The sequence below is a fragment of the Chanodichthys erythropterus genome, chromosome 14, assembly GCF_024489055.1.
Source record: "Chanodichthys erythropterus isolate Z2021 chromosome 14, ASM2448905v1, whole genome shotgun sequence".
In the NCBI taxonomy this organism is placed as follows: domain Eukaryota; kingdom Metazoa; phylum Chordata; class Actinopteri; order Cypriniformes; family Xenocyprididae; genus Chanodichthys; species Chanodichthys erythropterus.
In genome coordinates, this window is record NC_090234.1 from 30,726,586 (window position 1) to 30,747,810 (window position 21,225).

Sequence of the window (21,225 nt, forward strand, 5' to 3'; positions counted from 1 at the left end):
ACATGGTGATTAATCTTGGAAAGCTGTTTGTAAAGACATGCTGCACACTTTACAGTGCTCGTCCCAGCATTTTCTCTCCTTATGACATTCAGCTGGAAGTCCCAGTGGACTAGGTGATAAAATATATACTCTTTAATGTGCCAGCCCCTGTTTTTATTTGTCTGGTAGACATAAAATCCTTTTTCTTTTATTTCCAGAGGGTTTTAACGGCAGCCCCACCTGTGACATTTTACACCTGCACATTTATGTGTCAACCATCGACTGAGAGAAAATAAATGATATTTATTTTCCTCAGTTTTTTTCTACCAGGTTCCTCTTGAATCTCTTCCAATCTTATTGATTTTTTATGCACCGATTCCTTTGAGAGGGTTAATTCATTTGCCCAGAATGGCATTGCCAGTCTGCTGAGGGGGCGGCAGTAGTGCTGAAACATGGTCAATGAGGGTTCACCACCTTGTGCCATATGGCCTTTGTTGAGAAGCCAGGGCCCTTGATAATCTCAGCTTGCCATATGCATCTGCTTGAGTGCGGTCTTTTCCTATCAGAGAGTTTTCGTGCCATATGGAACGGGTGGGCTTTGTCTCCCAACATATCCATGCCCTCGGTGCTACCGAGAAACACATAATTTCCAAAAATGCAAATGCCTATTTCTTAGAAGAGCCTCTCATTTTATCTGTATGTAAAATCTCTCAACCATTTATAGTGGCTATAAATACAGAAGCATCAATAATAGAGTGCCGTGTGACACTGACAGAATGGGCTATCAATCATATGTGCTTGATTGGGCATGCTTGTATAGATGTTAATTTTACATCTCACAAACAATCTGGGTGTATAAACACCAATTCAGGAAAATAATGATTTATTTTACAGCACAGTACTACATGGAGTGTGTCATCTGTTGTGCTGAATGTGTATGTTTCTCTGTTTGCCACCAGAAGAAAACCCCATGTGCACGCCAACTGCGAGAGACGGCTATGAGAGGCTGTCGTTTGCGGGTCAGACTTTACCTCCAGGATTCCCTTCACCCTTCCTGTTCCCTGATGGCCTGTCGTCTATAGAGACCCTTCTGACTAACATCCAGGTAAGAGACCTCTCTGTCAGAAGATATTTAGCAGAGAGTGAAATACACCATGAACAGTCTTTCTTGATCCAGTTCTCCCTTGACTAATTTAGACTATTCACAAAACATTAATAAAATGCTTGTATGTATGCATATAAATGCATATATGTGTTATGTTGGAAAACAAGCTAAGACCATCAAAGGCCCTTAGGTTGGTTTACGTTTGTGTCAAAAGTACAGACTTCGATACCAGGTCAGTATTTAAATTTTAAAAATGTGACGCTTTGAGCGGATTTGTAAACACCTCTGATTGGCCGTTGTGTTAACACGCTCAACACATATGTCTGTGATTGGCTTCAATAATCAACGCGGGAGTGTTTGAATTTGAAAGCGGGAGCATTTGTATCTCCCGCGTGTTTCTGTGTGAGTGCTCGGCGAAGAGTGTCATTGATGACTATTTACAACATGTTTTTGAAGTGTTGATCATTTAAGCCAATTACAGACATATCTGATGAGCACGTGAACACAAAGGCCAATCAGAGGTGTTCACGAATCTGCTCAACAGCACTTAAAGTGTCACATTTTTAAAACTTCAGCACCGACTTGGTACCGAAGTCTGTACTAGTTTAAGCTAGGGCATGACTGAATATTTTCCCCAAATGTCCATTCGAAAATGGTGTTGAGTAATGACTTTTTTTTAACCCTTAAATGTTTTTAACTGTTTCGCCAATCATTCTTACATATTCGGGTCTTTATCGACCCGGATCTATATCTAACACGGAAGGATCTCTACCTGTCGTGATAATATAAAACTCCTCTAATATTAGAGTAACAATTACAGAAGAATAAAATAAATCATATTTTGTTACCTTTTGGAGCTTGAAAGGGCTCCATTTGAGCAGATGTTTTATGCCATCATCACTGTCCTCGTCAGAGCTCATTTCCCAGTAAATTCAGCAAATAATGGGCTAGTTTTATGGATGAGGTCACGAATATGAGCCAAATCACGATCTCAAACATATTCTCAGAACTATATAATTTTCAACATCTTCAAAATCAATATTTCGATCGCTAACAGTTTCACTAGATCCATCCAGTAAGAGTTACAGTCATATTTGATTGTGTTCAGTACTCGCTCTGCAGTAAATCGCTGAGCCATTTCATGTTTCTCTTATTATTTAGTTTTCTGTCTAAATGAGTCGTCACTTCAGCATTGTGTATCAGACATTGCCACCTTGTGGAATAAAGGTGAATTGCACTTATTCTGTCATCTAAGATTCAATTATTGTTGTGCAGAAAAAATATATGTACACGCATACATACCTCGGGTCGTTTGCGACCCTATACAATTTTTACAAAAAATGAATACAAAAATAGGCATTCTTTTATAATTTTATGATTTTTTTCTTGTTATATTCTTTATAATGAATTGATTGAGGAATACCAAGAAGGTTGATGTCTAACTTAAAAAAATTAACGAGGAGGAGGGTAGTGAATGACGTCTCGGGTCACTAAAGACCCGAGGTATGCATTTAAGGGTTAACTTATTGAAATGAGACATCCAAAGAAACTATTAAACAACCGAAATTAATGTTAAAATTAACCAAATTGCTAAACTTGAACAAACCACATTGATGAATTGTGAATTGGACTTCTCAGTATTACCAATAAATTATAAATGTAAAAAAAAGTCATAATTTAGTAATTTAGTGATTCCAATAAAACATCATCATCAAAGAATTTTCCTCTTGAATTTTAGCAGGCTATCTGCTGGTTGCTATAGTAACATTTTATTTTATCCCACTCTGGACTGGCCAGTTGACACATGTCATGATCTTATCACTTCATGTGTCAAAACACAGCAAACACCAGTGATTCTGAAGATTACACATAATGGAAGGAGATGGCACATCAAGTCGTTTATCACAATTTATGGCAGTCTTAAGCCACTGTTTGGAAAATATTGTAAAGGGAGGCTGATGTGCAGTGATATTTGCATCATGCTTGAGGTTAAGCCAAACAATCCTACATTAAGAAATATTTATGCTGTTTACATGTAATCATTTAGAATATACTGTTATATAAAGCAACTTTCAAATGAGGAAAACAAGCAATTTATCATGCACAAGTCATCAATATTAGCAATGCTGCAATTTTGAATTTACAAAAACTTAAGCAGATGTGTAAGTGCTGAAGAGTAGAGAAAAGTTTATATACAGTTTATATTTTTGTTTTTGAAAGAAAGTAATACTTTTATTCCACAAGGAAAGGTGAGATGTTAAGCAGAACAACTGTTTTCAATATTGATAATAATAAGAAATGTTTCTTGAACAGCAAATCAGCATATTAGAATTATTTCTGAAGGATCATGTGATATAAAGACTGGAGTAGTGGCTTCTGAAAATTCAGCTTTCAGCTTTATTAAAATATATTTAAATAGAAAAGTTATTTGAACTATATTTTAACTTCAGTTGTCTGTGGCAGGTGTAGCAAAAAGTTAATATGCTAGTTTTCTGGGTGCTCCTCCAGCTGATGTTTTTTCCCCATCAAAACAAATGCACAGCCGCATATATTTACCAAGGCTCCCTTGATCACCACTGTGGTTGTCATGCAAGTAAGACCCAGTCAGAAAGATGAATGTAGTTGATTAACACCGCCTCTGAGACTAATGATGTGGGTACAGTATGGGGAGTGAGAGGTTTGCTCATTGCTCTTGTGATATGGCCATCAGATCTATCGCGCTGCTTTCGGCCCCATTGTTAATTAGCAGGACTCAGTTCAGTCAGTCATCTTTAATCATGATTTCAGGGTAATGTTTTGATTGAACATTCACACACAAATCAACAAAACGAACCCAAGCAGAAAATTGAGATAAAGCAACTTTGTCTAAATTGGGGTCATAAGAAGGAACAATTAGTATGATATAGCCCATTGCATTTGGCTTAATTGCATGCGTACAGGGAATAATTGTTTTGAAATGGTCACCGCGCTGTTTGAATGGTGAATACTGCTTTAACTGTTGTTTTGAGATAGGCTGCTTTATAGTTCAAGATTTGATCGTTCTTATACATCCTGCTGCTTCACAAACTGACAAACAGTTAAGTTATAAGTTCATTAAAGCTCATATTGGGTGCATGACATGTTGCTGTTCTTTTGAAGAAATGAGACAGTGATCAAACTTGAAAGGACAGTTCATTCAAAAATGAAAGTTCTGTTATCATTTACTCACCCTCATATCCAGTCTTTTTTGAATACCTTCGTCTTTGACATTGACTTTGGACAAAAAGTTTTTTTCAAAGTAGTTTTGTAACTTTAAAGTGACACTGCTTTATCATAAAGTAAAGCATTGGTATAGTTTATTGACTCCTGAGTAGGTGTGTGTGGACTTTGTATAATGTGATTTTGTCTCTTGCTGCTGTTGAAGGGTTTGCTAAAGGTGGCAATTGATAACGCCCGCGCTCAAGAGAAACAAGTGCAGCTGGAGAAGACGGAGCTGAAGATGGAGCTGTTTAGAGAGCGAGAGCTCAGGGAAACCCTGGAGAAACAACTGGCTGTCGAGCAGAAGAACAGAGGTGTGTACTACTCGCACACGCACACACACACACACACACACACACACACCTAAACCACATAGAGTAAACACAATTTATATATCACCCATATAGTTTGATTCCCGGTTCTAGAGGCATTTAATTAAAAAGGCAAAGTGTTTTAATACAACACCAATTTTAGAAATTCCATTTAGGGGCCATATTTGCTCCTGTGAATTGTATTTATTAGGGCTTTTTTTCTTGCCACGTGAAAAATATACCATGTGTCATCTTTTTATGTCAGCTGCTTCATTGTAAATGTAAATTCTCAGTATGACTAATTAGGTTGAGGACTTCTGTCTATAAAATTATCTATAAAAATGAAACCAACATTAGAATTTTATGTGATAAAATGTAAAAGATTATACATTTTCTGAGTGTGTTGCTTTCATGTGTGATTTTGTGTGGTTTCGTGGTATTGTTAGTCAAATGCTAAGAAATATAGGCAATCACAAGAGCATTGCTGAGTTACTAAAGATGTTCTGGGTAAGTTTTGGAATGGTGCAAAAGCAACCACCATTATTATACAGAACCCTGCACATGACATGCGGGATAAAAAATGTGTATATCGTGGCCACAGAATAACAATTTGTTCCCACAGCTTACTAATACATCAGCATGTTTTACTAATGGCAGTGGCTATTTGCACTAAGTGCAAAGAGCGATAGATGCTATTTACACCAAGTGTAAATAGCAATTAGATACAGTTTACACTAAGTTGAAATAGAATATTTTCTTAGCGATAGATGCTATTTACACTAAGTGCAAATAGCTGTAGATGCTATTTGCAATAAGTGAAAATAGCAATATATTCTATTTACACTAAGTGACAATAGCAGCATAAGTGGACACACTTAACGATTTTAAGACCGATTATGAATGTAATTTGATACTTATGACTGATCATGCCCAAATGCGCCGAGTCAGAGCCAGTTGTGTTCAGTCGTGTTTGTTTAAATTCCGTGTGTAAGCATTTAAATCGGTTTCAGACGAAGGAAACAGTCTTTGTTTGTTGAGCTCAGTCTTAGAAAGTTTTAGCTAGTCAATAAGTGTGTCCAATGCATTAGTGATATGCTATTTACAAAAATAGCGATAGATTATATCTACACCATGTAAATGTATCAGTTCTTTGCAATAAGAGTAATTAGTAATTACAGTAGATGCGATCTATACTTTATATTGGCAGATACTATTTGCTCATCAGTATTTTTGTATATTAACAGGATGCAATAATATCATAGAGTGTAATTGGTTATATTTATTAAAATGATTTATTGGATGCTGCCTTATTGGGAGATTAAAAACCCTCCCTACACCTTCCCCTAACCCTACCCAATAAACACTTTTAATAATATTAAACACTCTATTTTAACTCACACTATTTCTACTTTTAGAACATTATTTTCATTCGGATTCGAACCCTTATCAATTGCGTTAAAAAATTACTTTTTTAAAAATTGTGGCCCAACCAGATATAGGTGGGCGGAGCTAGTGTAAATGGCATTTGCAACAAGGGACGCTCTTTGCACTTAGTGTAAATACACACGTTCCCTTGTTTCAAGTAAATCACATGTCTGATATAATTCTTTGTTCCCTCGTTTTACTAAATCATGACCACTTTTTTAATAATTTGTTCCCTTGTTTTAGTTAAATCAAAATCAAAATGAAGGGACAAATTAGTTCAATTTGGTCACAATTTACTAAAACGAGTGAACGAATAAGTAAATCGTGTCCACGATTTACTAAAACGAGATAAAAAATTCTTAATTTGTGTAAACAAATTCTTTGTGGCCACAATATATATTTTTGTCCGCATATCATGTGCAGGAATCTGCATACAGTGCTCAGAGTAAATGAGTACACCTCCTTTGAAAAGTAACATTTTAAACAATATCTCAATGAACACAAAACTATTTCCAAAATGTTGACAAGACTAAGTTTTATATAACATCTTTTTAACTTATAACATGAAAGTAAGGTTAATAATATAACTTAGAGAACAAAATTTTCAGTTTTACTCATATTAGGGTGATGCAAAACTGAATACGCTCCACTGAAAGTCTACAGATATTAGAATTCAACCACAGGTGAGTCTAATTATTCATTACACAGGTGTCCATCGGACAGTTGAACATAAAAGGGTGTTAAAACCCCTTCCCATTTCATGCTGTCAGCAATGGCACCACATGGAAGAGAAATATCACAAGACCTGAGAAAGAAATTCATTCAGGCTACAAGAAGATCAGCAAAGCTTTACTTATCAGTCAAAATACTGTAGCAAAAGTGGTAAAACAAATTTAAAAATATGAAATTGCAACCATCTCACAGAGACGTCCAGGTCGTCCGCGGAAGTTAACACCTCGATAGGAGCATCTTCTGATGAGAAGGGTTGAAGAAAATCGGCATGCAAGTTCACTGCAGTTAAAGAATGACACAATACGGTGTACACTGCAGAGGAATGGCATGCATGGGTGGCGTCCATGAAGAAGCCTCTCCTAAAGCCCAGGCACAAAAAAGCCCGCCTAGAGTTTGCCAGGGCCCATGCTGACAAAGATGAAGACTACTGGGACTCTATACTCTGGAGTGATGAGACCAAGATAAATGTTTTTGGAACTGATGGCTTCAAAACAGTATGGCATCGCAAAGGTGAGGAATACAAAGAAAAATGCATGGTGCCTACAGTGAAACATGGTGGTGGCAGTGTCCTTATGTGGTGTCGGGGAGCTGCATTTCATTGATGGCATCATGAATTCACAGATGTACTGCTCTATACTGAAAGAGAAGATGCTACCATCACTCCGTGCCCTTGGTCGTCATGCACTTTTCCAACATGACAATGATTCTAAACACACATTTAAGGCCACTGTTGGATTTCTGAAGAAGAACAGAGTGAAAGTGATTCAGTGGCCAAGTATGTCTCCAGATCTGAACCCAAGCAAACACCTATGGGAAAGAGACAAGTTGAGCATCGCTCTCCATCCAGCATCTAGTCTCTAAAAGAGGTCATTCTTGAAGAATGGAAAAAGATAGATGTTGCAAAATGTCACCAACTCGTTCATTCCATGCCTAGAAGACTTGGTGCTGTCATTAAAAATCATGGAGGCCATACAAAGTACTAGATGTAGTAGTTTTTGTTGTGGGGTGTACTCATTTTTGCATCACCCTAATTTGAGTAAAACTGAAAAATATGTTCTCTAAGTTATATTATTAACCTTAATTACATGTTATAAGTTAAACAGATGTTTTATTAAACTTAATCTTGTCAACATTTTGGAAATTGTTTTTGTGTTCATTGAGATATTGTTTGAAATGTTAATTTTCAAAGGGGTTGTACTCATTTACACTGAGCTCTGTAATTAAGCTTAGAATACAACATTTAAATATATCAGATGTTATAAAAAATCTGAAGAATTCATTATCAAAGTTTTTCCCCTTATTTTGAATTTTGTTCATATCTTGGTTGTGCTAAGAACATGAATTTTAATTGTTTTTTAGTTACCATACTTTTGATTTCTGACTAGCTAACAATAAATAGAAAAAAAAATAGATAGACTTACTTTTTCTTAAATAAATGTTTAATACTTTAATTCAGGAATAAAAAAAAAACAAAATGAATCACAGTCAACAGTTTTCAACTGATAATATTTAGAAATGCTACTTTTACACCAAATCAGCATATTAGAATTAATTGCTGCTGAAAATTCTAGGGATCAATTTTTATTGAGACTTGATGGTGGCCTTTTTTGTCGTGTGCTTATAAGCAACCACCCACAAAAATGTTTGCATGGACTAGTACCAAATATCTCCTTAAATGAACTGCAATGAATAATTTCAAAGTATAGAACAATTAGTGCAAAAGTGCATTAAAATAACCTGAAAATCCATGTTACAAGCTCAGTTGTTAATTACAAGCACACAAAAAAGCGTGCTGCCAAAGTGATAGAGACAAGGTCATAAATCGAGCAGAATGAGGCATATTCACATTACGATCGATACATGAGCACAAATTGATTATGTGTGCAGAAGTGCTTGTGGGAATACAGTATATTACCGTAACTTCATACATAGATGATGTCTAAATGCACAGGGTGCATTAGAAAGATGTACTGTACAAAGCCTCCATTCGAGTGAGTGTGGTTAAACTCATGGAAACATGAATAAAATAAGTAATTTATATGGTAAATGTTTCTAAATGAGCCACAATATTTCTCGGGGGAAGGCCATGATTGGACTACAGATTGATAATAGTTTAGCTAATAATTTAACTCTCTTTGAGATTAAAAGTGATATGTGCATTACAGATGGCCTCTAGTTACATACTGTATTGTATTTTATTATTGCATGAACATATAATTATGAATCTACATTATAGCATCAATAAATGATTTAGATTTTTTTCTGCACAAAAGTATTTCTAAGTGTGACTTAATAGTCTCATGTTCTTTGTATTTATCCTACATAATGAATCAAATTGAGCTTATTAAGGCAGTTTCACAGAAGGTTCCTTATAAATGTGCCTACAGCCCTCCAGCTTTCTTCTGTTTAATATTCAGTGTGCCTCTTTTCTCTCCTTCTTCACAGAAAGTTTCCCTTAACCTCGTCTCATTGGCATTTTAACCTAGGTTAATCCAGGTTATCGCTGGCTCAATTATTTCGCTAATGACACAGTCAATTTCTCATTGAACGAGAACATTTTTTCAGCTGCAACTTTTCTATGAATATTTCCTCGCTGACAGAGTTTGAACACCAGCTCTCCTTCCTTTATTCTTTAATATCAGATATACTTCTGCATATGACTGGGGTCCTTGACTGCTGCTTTTCTGTGTTCTTTGCACACAGCGATCATTCAGAAGCGATTGAAGAAGGAGAAGAAAGCAAAGAGGAAATTGCAGGAGGCACTGGAGTATGAGTCAAAACGACGAGAACAGGCAGAGCAAACCCTGAAACAGACATCACCCACAGAAAGTCTCAGATCACTCAACGGTGAGACAACTTACCAGAACATTGACATATTTAAATTTGGTAAAGGGTGTATTTTTCCATTTCATTGTTAAGTTTTATGAGTTGTGGATTCCAAGATATGGAATTTGCAATGTCGATGATGGTCACTTCATGTTAAATATCCTCTTTTATTGTGTGGTATTTTGGCTGAGAATAATCTGATGAAATAGGTTTCAGTATGTTAGATGATATAGGAAGCCAGTCATTACCACAAAACATAACATTCACATTGGGGTCTTCACTGCAGGGGTTTATTTTGGGATAATGACCGGGTGACTATAGAGTACACGATTCCAATTAATACACAGCTACTGAGCAAAAAAATACACAATTGGGCATGAAATATTAATTAAAGTTAATTGTAAATTGTATTATATATTAAAAGAGACTTGAAGATTTCACATTTATCCAGAAAATGTGTTTGGGACAAATTATACAGTACACAGTGGTCATGATACAGTATTTGACAGTGATAAGAGGTCATTTAAAAACCATATCTACCATAAAAACAAGCATTTTCTTTTTCAAATTTGTTTAGTGTCAAAGTAATTTGAGCACAAGAGTTGCTATTATTAACTAAAATGTAATTAAAACCATTACATTTTGTATACTTTTTGTTAAATTAAATAATGCTTAGATAAAATTAAATAAAATATAATATGAATGATGAACCTAAAAAAAACAAAAAAAAAAAAGAAATGTTGCCTTGTCAACTAACTTAAAGTCAACTAACTTAAAGTCAACTAAGTTAAAGTGCTAAAATTACTAAAACTAAGATAAAAATAAATTAAAACTATAGAGATATAAAAATATAAAAAACTAATTCAAGAAATTCATAAATTCTAGAATAGCATATAAATAATACTGAAATAACACTGCACTGGACACATTTCTAATACATCCTAAAATGATTAAAGGGTTAGAAATTTCTAACAAAAAAATGACATTTCTGTCATTAATTACTCACCCTCATGTCGTGCCAAACCCTCAAGACCTTCATTCGTCTTCAGAACACAAATTCAGATATTTTTGATGAAATTTGAAGGGGGGGGGGGGGGGGTTGTTTTCTCTCATTGGAAGCAATGAAATTACCACATTCAAGGTCAAGAAAAGTAGTAAAGACATCATTAAAATAGTCAATGTAACTACAGTGGTTCAACCTTAATGTTATGAAGCAACAAGAACACTTTACAAAAATGAAGCGACAAGAATACTTTACAAAAGAGAAGAAATTGTTGAATAAAGTCGTTATTTTTGTTTTGTTTTTGCGCACAAAAAGTATTCTCAGTGCTTCATAACATTGGTTGATCCGCTGTAGTCACATTGACTGTTTAATGACGTCTTAAACTACTTCTCTGGACCTTGAATGTGGTAATTTCGTTGCTTTCTATGCGGGATAAAAAACCTCGGATTTCATCAAAAAATACCTTAATTTGTGTTCCAAAGATGAACGGATTTGGAACGACAGTACTTAATGACAGAAATTTCATTTTTGGGTGAACTAACCCTTTAAAGCAGTGGTTCTCAAACTTTTTTTCCCAGTGGGCCGCACAATGGTCCAAGTGCAAGTCTCGCGGTCCGCATATAATTTACATATGACGTCACGAATGCAAACCAATCAGATTTAATGTTATGGTATTAGCAGATAATATACTACTATTATACCAAGATGTTGCACACAATAAATAACAAATAAAAACTAACTTACTGAAATTAGCTTTACAATAATAATCAGTAATGCTCAATGAACACACAAACTGTATATACTACAGATCACTTTAAGTTGCTATTTAATTCTGTATGACTGTATGACTCTCTTCAACAGCATCGCAATAGTCACCAAACAATCACATAAACGCCTTAATAAGCAAATGTTACTCAGCTCTTTTTACAAACAACACTGAGCGCACTGTAGGCTAATTACAATGACGATATCAAGCATTCTGTCATGTCGCAATCCCTCGCGCAGCATCGGATCCGCGAGCGCGCAGAGTTGGGTTCATTCCAGCCGCGGGTGCGCTGATGCGGTTATTTTTACTGATTTAAAATACATCAAACAAACACATCGAATTCACAGTTCAGTCTTTTGAAATTGTAGGTTTTGCTTGTCAAGTAGACTTTATTACAGAGCAAACAGGAAGGCTGCCCATCTCGCTCATTAGGCCTAACAGCAAACTGATTCTTCTTACCTTTACTGCTGATACTGCGACTCTTCTTGTTTGCATGTGTTCCTTCATTTTATCTTCCACATTTAGCTTTTCTCCTTTAATAACAAATTTGACCATTTTGAGGCTTAAATTTACAAAATTAATGGCTACTGTTTGAATTCTTCTATAAGCGCGCACTTGTGTTTGTTTCGTTAACTGAGTGACTGTGTCATTAGCCTACATTGCCTGATGTATGAAAATAATAAACGCTCACCAAAATTATTTTGTATGACAAATAAAGCATTATAGCTCATTTATATTTATTTAATTCACTTTAATTTAAATTTTAAAACAAAAATAAATTGTATGCTAATTTTATTATTATTATTATTATTGTGGTCGGCATATCGCGGGCCGCATTTACATTTGTGACGGGCCGCAGGTTGAGAACCACTGCTCACGTACCCATTCAAACGCTTACTGCAGTGAAGTACACGTCGCGTCGCGCCGCGCGACTCGTGTCCAATTACATCAAAAGTATATGCTCACTGGATGTCATGGCAACTGAATCACGGAGGAAAACTTTAAATATCTCGCCTTCGCTTTAATTTCGGACCATCTCCAAAAAGACATAAAACACTAAACAAATGATTTTGACATGCGTTTATCAAAGTAGGAAATCCAGATTTGTAATCCCTTACACACAATTACTGCTGTTGAAATACGAAATGGAGGCGGGTCCGGATTGAATTCCCTCCGGGTCCGGATCCGGACCGGAGTCCGGACTTTGAGAAGTGCTGCTTTAAAGTGTTAAATGAAACAAGTATATTCTACATTAGCTATATCTGTACCAAGCCTAGCAAGATCTATAGGATTAGACTAACATGTGGCGAAATGCTCTGTTCAGTATTCAGAACACCACTTATCCATTGGTCGAAACTTCGCCCTGACCCGAGCGATCTGCTGAGCACATCCACCCTCCACCCATCACGAAAGACGAGGCTAGAAAACTTTCCTAATTAAGCACAGATGTCATGGATGTTTAATCGTCATTATCTTTTCATTTTGCCAGACTCGTTGACCCAGGAGATAGAGACTGACCGCAGCAGTGGCAGAACAGATGCTGAGAGGACAATACAAGGTACGTGTTTTTCAGGAGACTATAAATCTCGGCTCAGCTCCGGTATATGAGCCTCGCTTTAACTCGGCCTGCTGTTCATGCATGCAGCCTGCCATCTGGGCCGTAGATCCTACAGTTCAAGACGAAGGTCAAGATCAGTGGGATATGTCAAGAGAACATTTCTAGACTGGGAAAATATATGAAAATATGACAGTGACACAGTCTGCTGAAATGGAGAGTTAATTCTTTGTGAGTGTGTGAAGGAGTTTGATGGGATATTAAACAAGGTACAAGGAGAAGATTAAACATTAAACAAGCCCACTGAGTCAATTAAAATTGTACTTTTGTTTTGTACTTTTTACCAGCAGGGATGTATTAAAATAATATTAAAGGAATAGTTCACCCAAAAAAAATGAACATTCTTTCATCATTTACTCAACTTCAGGTCCTTCCAAACCTGTATGACTTTCTTTCTTCTACAGAACACAAAAGATATATGTACATATACATATATATATATATATACACATACACACACACACATGTATATCACAGTCAATATGGTGTTCAGCTCAATAGATGAAGGTAAAGGATAAGATTATATGGATAGAATCACTGGATAGAATAATTTTACAGATAGTCCCCCTTGACAGTAAGACCTTGTCTATGTTGTGTACCTCAGAGACCAATGCAATTTAATGAGCATAATAAGAAGTTTCATTATCTGAAGATGACCCACAGTGGAGCACAACACACCCACTCAAATAAATACACACACACTTTATAGGTTTATGGGTGTTTATGGACCCGATTTAGTCTGGTATCGTTTCACAAAAAAACACTTGCCCATTTGCAAATGTTTCAGTCACACTCTTTTAACTACACCTTAAGTGTTAAGTCGCTCGTCGCTCTGATGTCTATTTTAATTGTACCCAGCAGCACATGTGATACAAAAAAACGTCGTCTTGAGTGGTCTCAATTTCCCTTTGAAAATAGTGTGTGGAAATTGCTATGAAATGTGGGAAATGGCATTTTAATACCCCGTCGCAAGTAAAAGCCCCGTAACCCAGTTTGATTAGCCTAGTTAATTTTTTTTGTGTGTGTGTGAAGGAAGTTTTTAGTAAAAATAAATGGAGATCCAGTGCAAGGAGTATGATTTTTACCCAACTAAATCAAGTGACACTGACTTGATGAACAGGAAATTATTTTTAATTTTTTTTTTTTTAGCGCATACATTAGCATTAGCATTATGATGGTTCTTATGTCTAAAGATGAATAATTTTCCAGCATTAATTGCTTAAGTTAGTATAAGCATAGAGGGGAGAGAAACTTGTTCATTATTACTTGAATTGCTTTTGTCAGTAGTTCTTTTGAGCAGACATATAGTGAAATTTGAGACATTTAGGTCTCAAGGTCTTTCTGGAGAAAAATGTACTGACAAAACTATATTTATGTCTCCACAAGACACAATCATTACATAGGTTTTATGGTCAATGCCCTTGAAGAATTTACTTAAAAACTGCCCACAGGAAGTGTGTGTGTGTGTGTGTGTGTGTGTGTGTGTGTGTGTGTGTGTGTGTGTGTGTGTGTGTGTGTGTGTGTGTGTGTGTGTGTGTGTGTGTGTGTGTGTGTGTGTGTGTGTGTGTGTGTACTTGTTTTTGTGAAATATCAGGACACAAATGTGTATAATGACATGAGTATGACATAGGTATTACAAAAAGAGGTGAAATATGAGGACATTCAGCATGTCCCCACTTTTCAAAAGGCTTATAAATCACACAGAATGAGTTTTTGTGACAAAGTAAAAGTGTGCACAGTTTCCTGTGAGGGTTAGGTTTAGGGGTAGTGTAGGGGGATAGAAAATACGGTTTGTACAGTATAAAAACCATTACGCCTATGGAATGTCCCCACATTTCACAAAAACAAGTATGTGTGTGTGTGTGTGTGTGTGTGTACTTGTTTTTGTGAAATATCAGGACATAAATGTGTATAATGACATGGGTATGACATGGGTATTACAAAAAAAGGTGAAATATGAGGACATTCAGCATGTCCCCACTTTTCAAAAGGCTTATAAATCACACAGAATGAGTTTTTGTGAGAAAGTAAAAGTGTGCACAGTTTCCTGTGAGGGTTAGGTTTAGGGTTAGGGGTAGTGTAGGGGGATAGTAAATACGGTTTGTACAGTATAAAAACCATTATGTCTATGGAATGTCCCCACATTTCACAAAAACAAACATGTGTGTGTGTGTGTGTGTGTGTGTGTTTTAAAATAGCATGTGTGTCTGTTCAATTATAAGAGCATTTTTTGTGTGTTCATGTCATGGTTACTGTGGCCTACAACTAGTGTGGCATAATTACTCTTAAATGGCAAAAACATAAAAAAATGATGCTGATAAATTACACTTGCATGTGAGGGTAAAATTCTATTCCAATCTGTATACAAAAAAACCAAAGAGACATGCTATAATTTCAGCACTTGGCTGTTGGGGGGGAAAAAAATAATGAGAGCGTAATTTCAGAGAACTAATTATTTCTATTTGTCTTTTGTCACACTCTGTAATTCTGCTATATTAACACAGTCTGTGTTTATTAATTGCTTTTCCAGTGTTTTGAATCCATTCCAAGAATAAGCTTGACTGTTTTTCCTGGCTCCGTGCTTCTGGGAGCACATCTCGCCACTAATTCCTTGTGATACCGAACATAATATCTCCCCGGTATCTCTTCCCGATGCTCAGCGCGCGCCTCTCGATGTTTTCTGCAAGTTTACACGACCCTGTGAGGGGAGATAAAGTTCTTTGTTGCAAGATTAAACATCAAAACAGTTAAAGTGAAATTAAAATTAAATGAATGAATGTCACTGAAGCAAAAAAGGCAGTAATTAATGGTTCCCTTAATTGTCTTCATAAAATATTTGCATGGGCATAATTTGCATAATTTACATGTATTAATTAATCTTTCAAAGGAATTTTATGCTGAGAGAAGCCAAAAATTCCTTTGTTTTATTTAGTATCTAATGAAATATTTATCCTCTTTAATGAACTTTTCATCTTGATTTGAATATAAAAATGCCAAAGTTTTAACATATTTTAATGAGGGGGTTCTTTCATAAAACAACATGGCAGTCATTCGATTTTTCCCACTCGAGAAATATTCCTGGCACTGTTTGCTTAAGCTAGTTTAGCTACACTCCATTTGACCCAGAATTAATATGCTAATTTGTACATTTAAGATTAGCTTTCTGCTTGTTTTTGTTGTCGTTGTTCTCACGTTGTTTAGATTTGACTCTGGTATTTTAATTGTATATTTTCTACATCATTTAGGATAAATCATTTTGTTTTATTTGCTTTATTGAATATTTGAGTTTGTTGTCTGAGATCAAAATTCTGTATCAAGACATCTCCAGCACCAAATATGGTTCAGTCTGATAAATTAAGGCAATCAAAATCACATGCATTTATCATGATCTGAATATTTTTTTTATATAGCATTTTTATAATTGGGTAGATAATATGGATTAAGCTTTTGGCATGCTCTGTGAGCCTAGAGTCATATATTTGATTATATTTAATATTTATCAAGATCACAATATTAACCTCTTTTATGAAAAATAAACAGGTTACAGCAATTAATCAATGTTCATCAGATTACTGGATTCACATTAATCAATATGTTTAAAAAAGTCTTTTTAAACAAAATTATTGGAACACATCATAGTGATTTCATATCTGTGGTGTTGCTGAACAATCCCCAAAAAAGCCAAATTCAAAACACACAGCAGATACATTATCTATCACACCAATAGTCTCGTTTCAACCTATTCCACCACAGAGCTTTCTAGATCAGTCCCCACTTTGCTCGTCAGAATTTAATTTTATTTGCACTGTCAAAGAGTGAAAACGCTGCTTTAATGCAGTGATGCAGCATTCCCGGACACAGAGGAAATGTTCTGGTAATAAACGTCAAACAAGCTCCTGAGCCATGCTTAACAGATGCTTTTACCAGAAGAGGCAAAGAGAGCTGCCGCCCATTCAGGCATGCTCTCGCCAATGAAGGTTCGCTGGAAATGGACAAAGCTCATTAGATTGTGCACGTCAGAGAAGACATTACAAAATAAAGGCTGCTTTTTTCGCTAAATTCCATTTATGCATAGAAAGTGTCATTTGTGAAGTGCTTCGCATCATGAGGGCAATGCTATGTTCTTAAAATGTGACACACATTGATCCACTGGGCTTACAATTTGTGCATTTGCATTGCATCACTGTTACTTATCAATGCTTTATTGCTCAGTTCTGTTCGGTATACTTACTTTGTCTCTCCCTTTATCATCAGCAGATGGAAGACTTTTTCTGAAAACCACAGTGATGTACTAACAGCATGGTGTTGAAGACTGGCAGCGTGTATCGTATGAAGATTCTCCAGAGTCCCCTCGCAGGGTAATTTAGTTACAGAAACAGGTCAATCGCTCATAGAGGTGCATCAAGGGTTTATGCTTGGCCCGATGTGGAAGACGGATTGTGTCCGAATGTAGTATTAGGACTCTTATTCTCGATGATATAAACGTTATATTATGCCAGATGTGGGATTGGATATGATGAGTTGGCGAAGGTGACAATTTGAGCACAGTAAAATGTACCGTTTGGTACACTCGGTGATAATATTTACAACAAATTCACAGCACTGAAGATTTTTTATACTGTATTTAAACCAGCGAAAAAGCTTCGAAAATTAAATCTGATTCAGAGGTTTTGTTTTGTATAAAAAAAAAAGAAAAAAAGAACATAAATCAATGTCATAACTATTTGCCAAGATGTTAAAGATCCAAACTTGGAGAATAACCTCTGAAAATGTGAATTTGAATATATGTTGATCAACAGAAAAGACTAATATGTGCTTTTAATGTTTTCTAAACTAGAAGAAAAAAAACAATCAAGTTTCATTTCTATCATTATTGTATATACATGAACAGAAGATAGGTTAACTCACTCACTTTGGTATTTGTATATAATGTTAAAAGTTGGTATTGTGTATGCAGTAGATCTATTAGAAGAACAATGCCAACGTTTATATTGAATTTATAGATTTGTTTTGTTTCTGAGCCATCATTCTTTCAATTCGCTGCCACTATGGTGAGGAAGCATGCAGGCATGTAAATGTGTTGTCCTGAATTCATGTTATTCAATAAATACTTAACTGTGCTGAACAAATGTACTTAGGGTTTCTTCACTCACACCCGGTGAAAGTTGATAATCACTACTATCTTTTTAACAGCTACATTTTCAATTTGCAGTGATATGAATCTGAAACTTGTATGGATTGATTTCAACTTCAGTTTATGGAAAAGTCGTATAGATTGCCAAATTTTACCCACCATTATTACACTCAATTTGGTGTATTACTTTCAGTAATAGGCCCCTTTAAATAATAAGTATTTCATGTATCATATTAAATAAATATTTATTACTCTTGTCAATGGCTTCGCTAACAGGCAACAGATTCCCATCGGAAAATTAAAGACAAAATAATATTATACAATTTTTTAAATCAGAGATAAAAGAGGATGAGAACTTGAAGATAATTAATCATAATTGCCCCATGTGGATCATATTTGATAAAAATGCATATTGAAATTGCAGAATTATAATAATAATAATTGTTTTAAAGAATTGTAGACTTGTTGCTTTTTTATTTTATTGTTTATTTTAAATTGTTTGAGAAGATTCTTACATCATTTGACAGAATTTTTAACGATTGCCAGCAAAGATTGCAAACATCCATGTGAGTCCTTAACATATTTAACAGAAAACAAAAATCAAGTATTCATAGCAATCCCAAACTAAAACATTTTGAATAAAGACTGAAACAGTTCAGCCGGATGAGTTGTGCTAATTAATGGTAATGTTGAATATATTAAATCATAGATTACAGGCTTTTATTGTACCAAGTAGATGATGATGATGATGGTGATGAGGCACTTATTGGATAATCAAGAAAGAATATGTGTTGAAAGGATCCTTTATTAGATGGACGTATCTAATGTTATGGGGCAGCTATTTATACTATAATCATAGACATTATTTTGTCACACATTTGTCCTCAGTCTGTAACAATTCCAATGTTTATTGTGTTAAACTACATGTCAAAGTATCTTTTACCTCATCAACGAGGACTTGCCTTTTAGTTTCTTTTTATGTGATGTAAACACTGTAGCAAGATTTATGGACATATTGTTCCTTATTTCTTTCTATGGCAGTAAAGGAAACATAAATATTGAAAGGATGTCTTGTTTTAAAGTGCTTTTCCCTCTTTTCTGATCTTGTCTCCTGTAATGACACGGTATGTAAGTGTGCGTGTGTGTGTGTGTGTGTGCGCGAGTGTGTTTCTGCACACATGCACTGAAGTGTGGAGCTGCATGAGTGTGTGTCTGTTTTCTATTCTATGGTGTCATATATGGTAATAAAATATTTGTGAGTCAATGATTATTAGACTAAGCTCTTTTGCGAATGAATCACTTTGTCATTATAAACAACCTGAGAGAGAAACGCACACTGTTTATGGTGTGACTTTACCATCAAATGTCACTGTGTTTAATGCAGTTGAACATGTGATTTTATGTAGTTCAATCAACAAAGAATTCACAAGTGTATCCTAATAAAGAGACTGCAAATTTTCAGCTGCAAAACAAAACGTCACGTATGATATTACATAAGCTGTGTGCTTATATTTTAATCTGAAGGGCAATCAAAATTGTTCATGGTTGAGTTGTAAAACATGTGTTACTGAGCAATGACAATATCTAGCAGAATAAAACCACTCATGCTTAGTACAGTGAGCACACTGCTCTACACAACACATGACTGAGAAATAATACCTTTCATTCATTCCAGCTGAATGGGCACAATATTCCTGGGAAAAGCCACATATTCAAAATGTGCATGAAGAAAGAAGGAAACAAGAAGAAACTTGCATCTCTTTGTTTAATTTAATTACTTATTGATAAACTGTTAGGACTGAGCCAACCAGGCTTACTCCTGTTATGCAGTTCATTTTCATCCTTCCATCATATACAGTTTTGAATAAATAAAATCACAGTTTGTAAAGATGAAAATCATGTTACTTTTTTAATATGACAGTAAGTGGATTTTAAAGCATTTCATTTTACAAATGTACACCTAAATGGATAATTCACCCAAAAATGAAATTCTACTTGATTTTGAATGGATGTCCCTTGCTGTTTTTCTTTCTTTCTTTCTTTTTCTTTCTTTCTTTCTCTCTTTCTTTCTTTCTCTTTTTCTTTCTTTCTTTCTCTCTTTCTTTCTCTCTTTCTTTCTTTCTACATAAATATATATATTGAACATATTCTTAAAATGACAATATATGCATGGCATAGCTACATGGAAAACATCACAACCTGCTGTTTTCTTTTTTTTAAACATCCATAGAAATAAATTAAGAATTATACAATTAAAGGGATAGTTCACCCAAAAATGAAAATTTGATGTTTATCTGCTTACCCCCAGGGCATCCAAGATGTAGGTGACTTTTTTTCTTCAGTAGAACACAAATAATGATTTTTAACTCCAACCGTTGCCATCTGTCAGTCTTATAATGCAAGTGAATGGTAACACAATTTATAAGAGTCAAAAAATATGCATAGACAAATCCATATTAAACCCTGTTTATATTAAACAGATCCATATTAAACACGAAACATTATTTTTATCATTTTTTACCTCTAATACACCACTATGTCCAACTGCGTTCAGCATTCGCTTAGTAAGGTCTGATCGCGCTCTGACAACTGAAGTAATGTCTAGCACTCATTGAAGTATGTGCGTGAGACATCACTGCCATTGTCAGAGCGCGATCAGACCTTACTAAGTGAATGCTGAACGCAGTTGGATAGATATTGGTGTATTAGAGGTAAAAAATGATATAAATAATGTTCTGTTTCTTGCACAAACTGATCGTTTCGTGTCTTAAGACATCAATATGCCGCCATGAGCCGCAGGATTTAATTTGGATTTGTCTGTGCATATTTTTTGACTCTTATAAATTGTGTGACCATTCACTCGCATTATAAGACTGACAGACGGCAACGGTTGGAGTTAAAAATCATCATTTGTGTTCTACTGAAGAAAAAAAGTCACCTACATCTTGGATGCACTGGGGGTAAGCAGATACACATCACATTTTCATTTTTGGGTGAACTATCCCTTTAATCTGAACAACACCCTTCAGCTTCAACCAAGACAAAATAGGAGGGGGGCATGGGGATTTCCATTGTAATAATATTGTCCCTGG

At 35.3% G+C, this 21,225-nt stretch overlaps 1 protein-coding gene across 6 annotated transcripts in view; it reads left to right on the plus strand.

Annotated features, from left to right (window-relative positions):
• The window catches only part of dachd (dachshund d), a 121,976-nt gene extending 102,369 nt beyond the window's left edge, over window positions 1-19,607 (plus strand). For 2 of the 6 annotated variants that reach the window (XM_067409645.1, XM_067409648.1), the window contains 5 exons: window positions 939-1,084; window positions 4,488-4,635; window positions 9,493-9,636; window positions 12,874-12,942; window positions 17,257-19,607. In XM_067409645.1, coding sequence (XP_067265746.1) covers window positions 939-1,084; window positions 4,488-4,635; window positions 9,493-9,636; window positions 12,874-12,942; window positions 17,257-17,294 — 545 coding nt within the window. In that variant the 3' untranslated portion in view covers window positions 17,295-19,607. Of the gene's footprint in view, window positions 1-938; window positions 1,085-4,487; window positions 4,636-9,492; window positions 9,637-12,873; window positions 12,943-17,253 lie in introns of all 6 variants that reach the window. The other 4 variants (XM_067409643.1, XM_067409647.1, XM_067409644.1 and 1 more) reach the window with 3 other exon arrangements.
• Window positions 19,608-21,225: the final 1,618 nt, after the last annotated feature.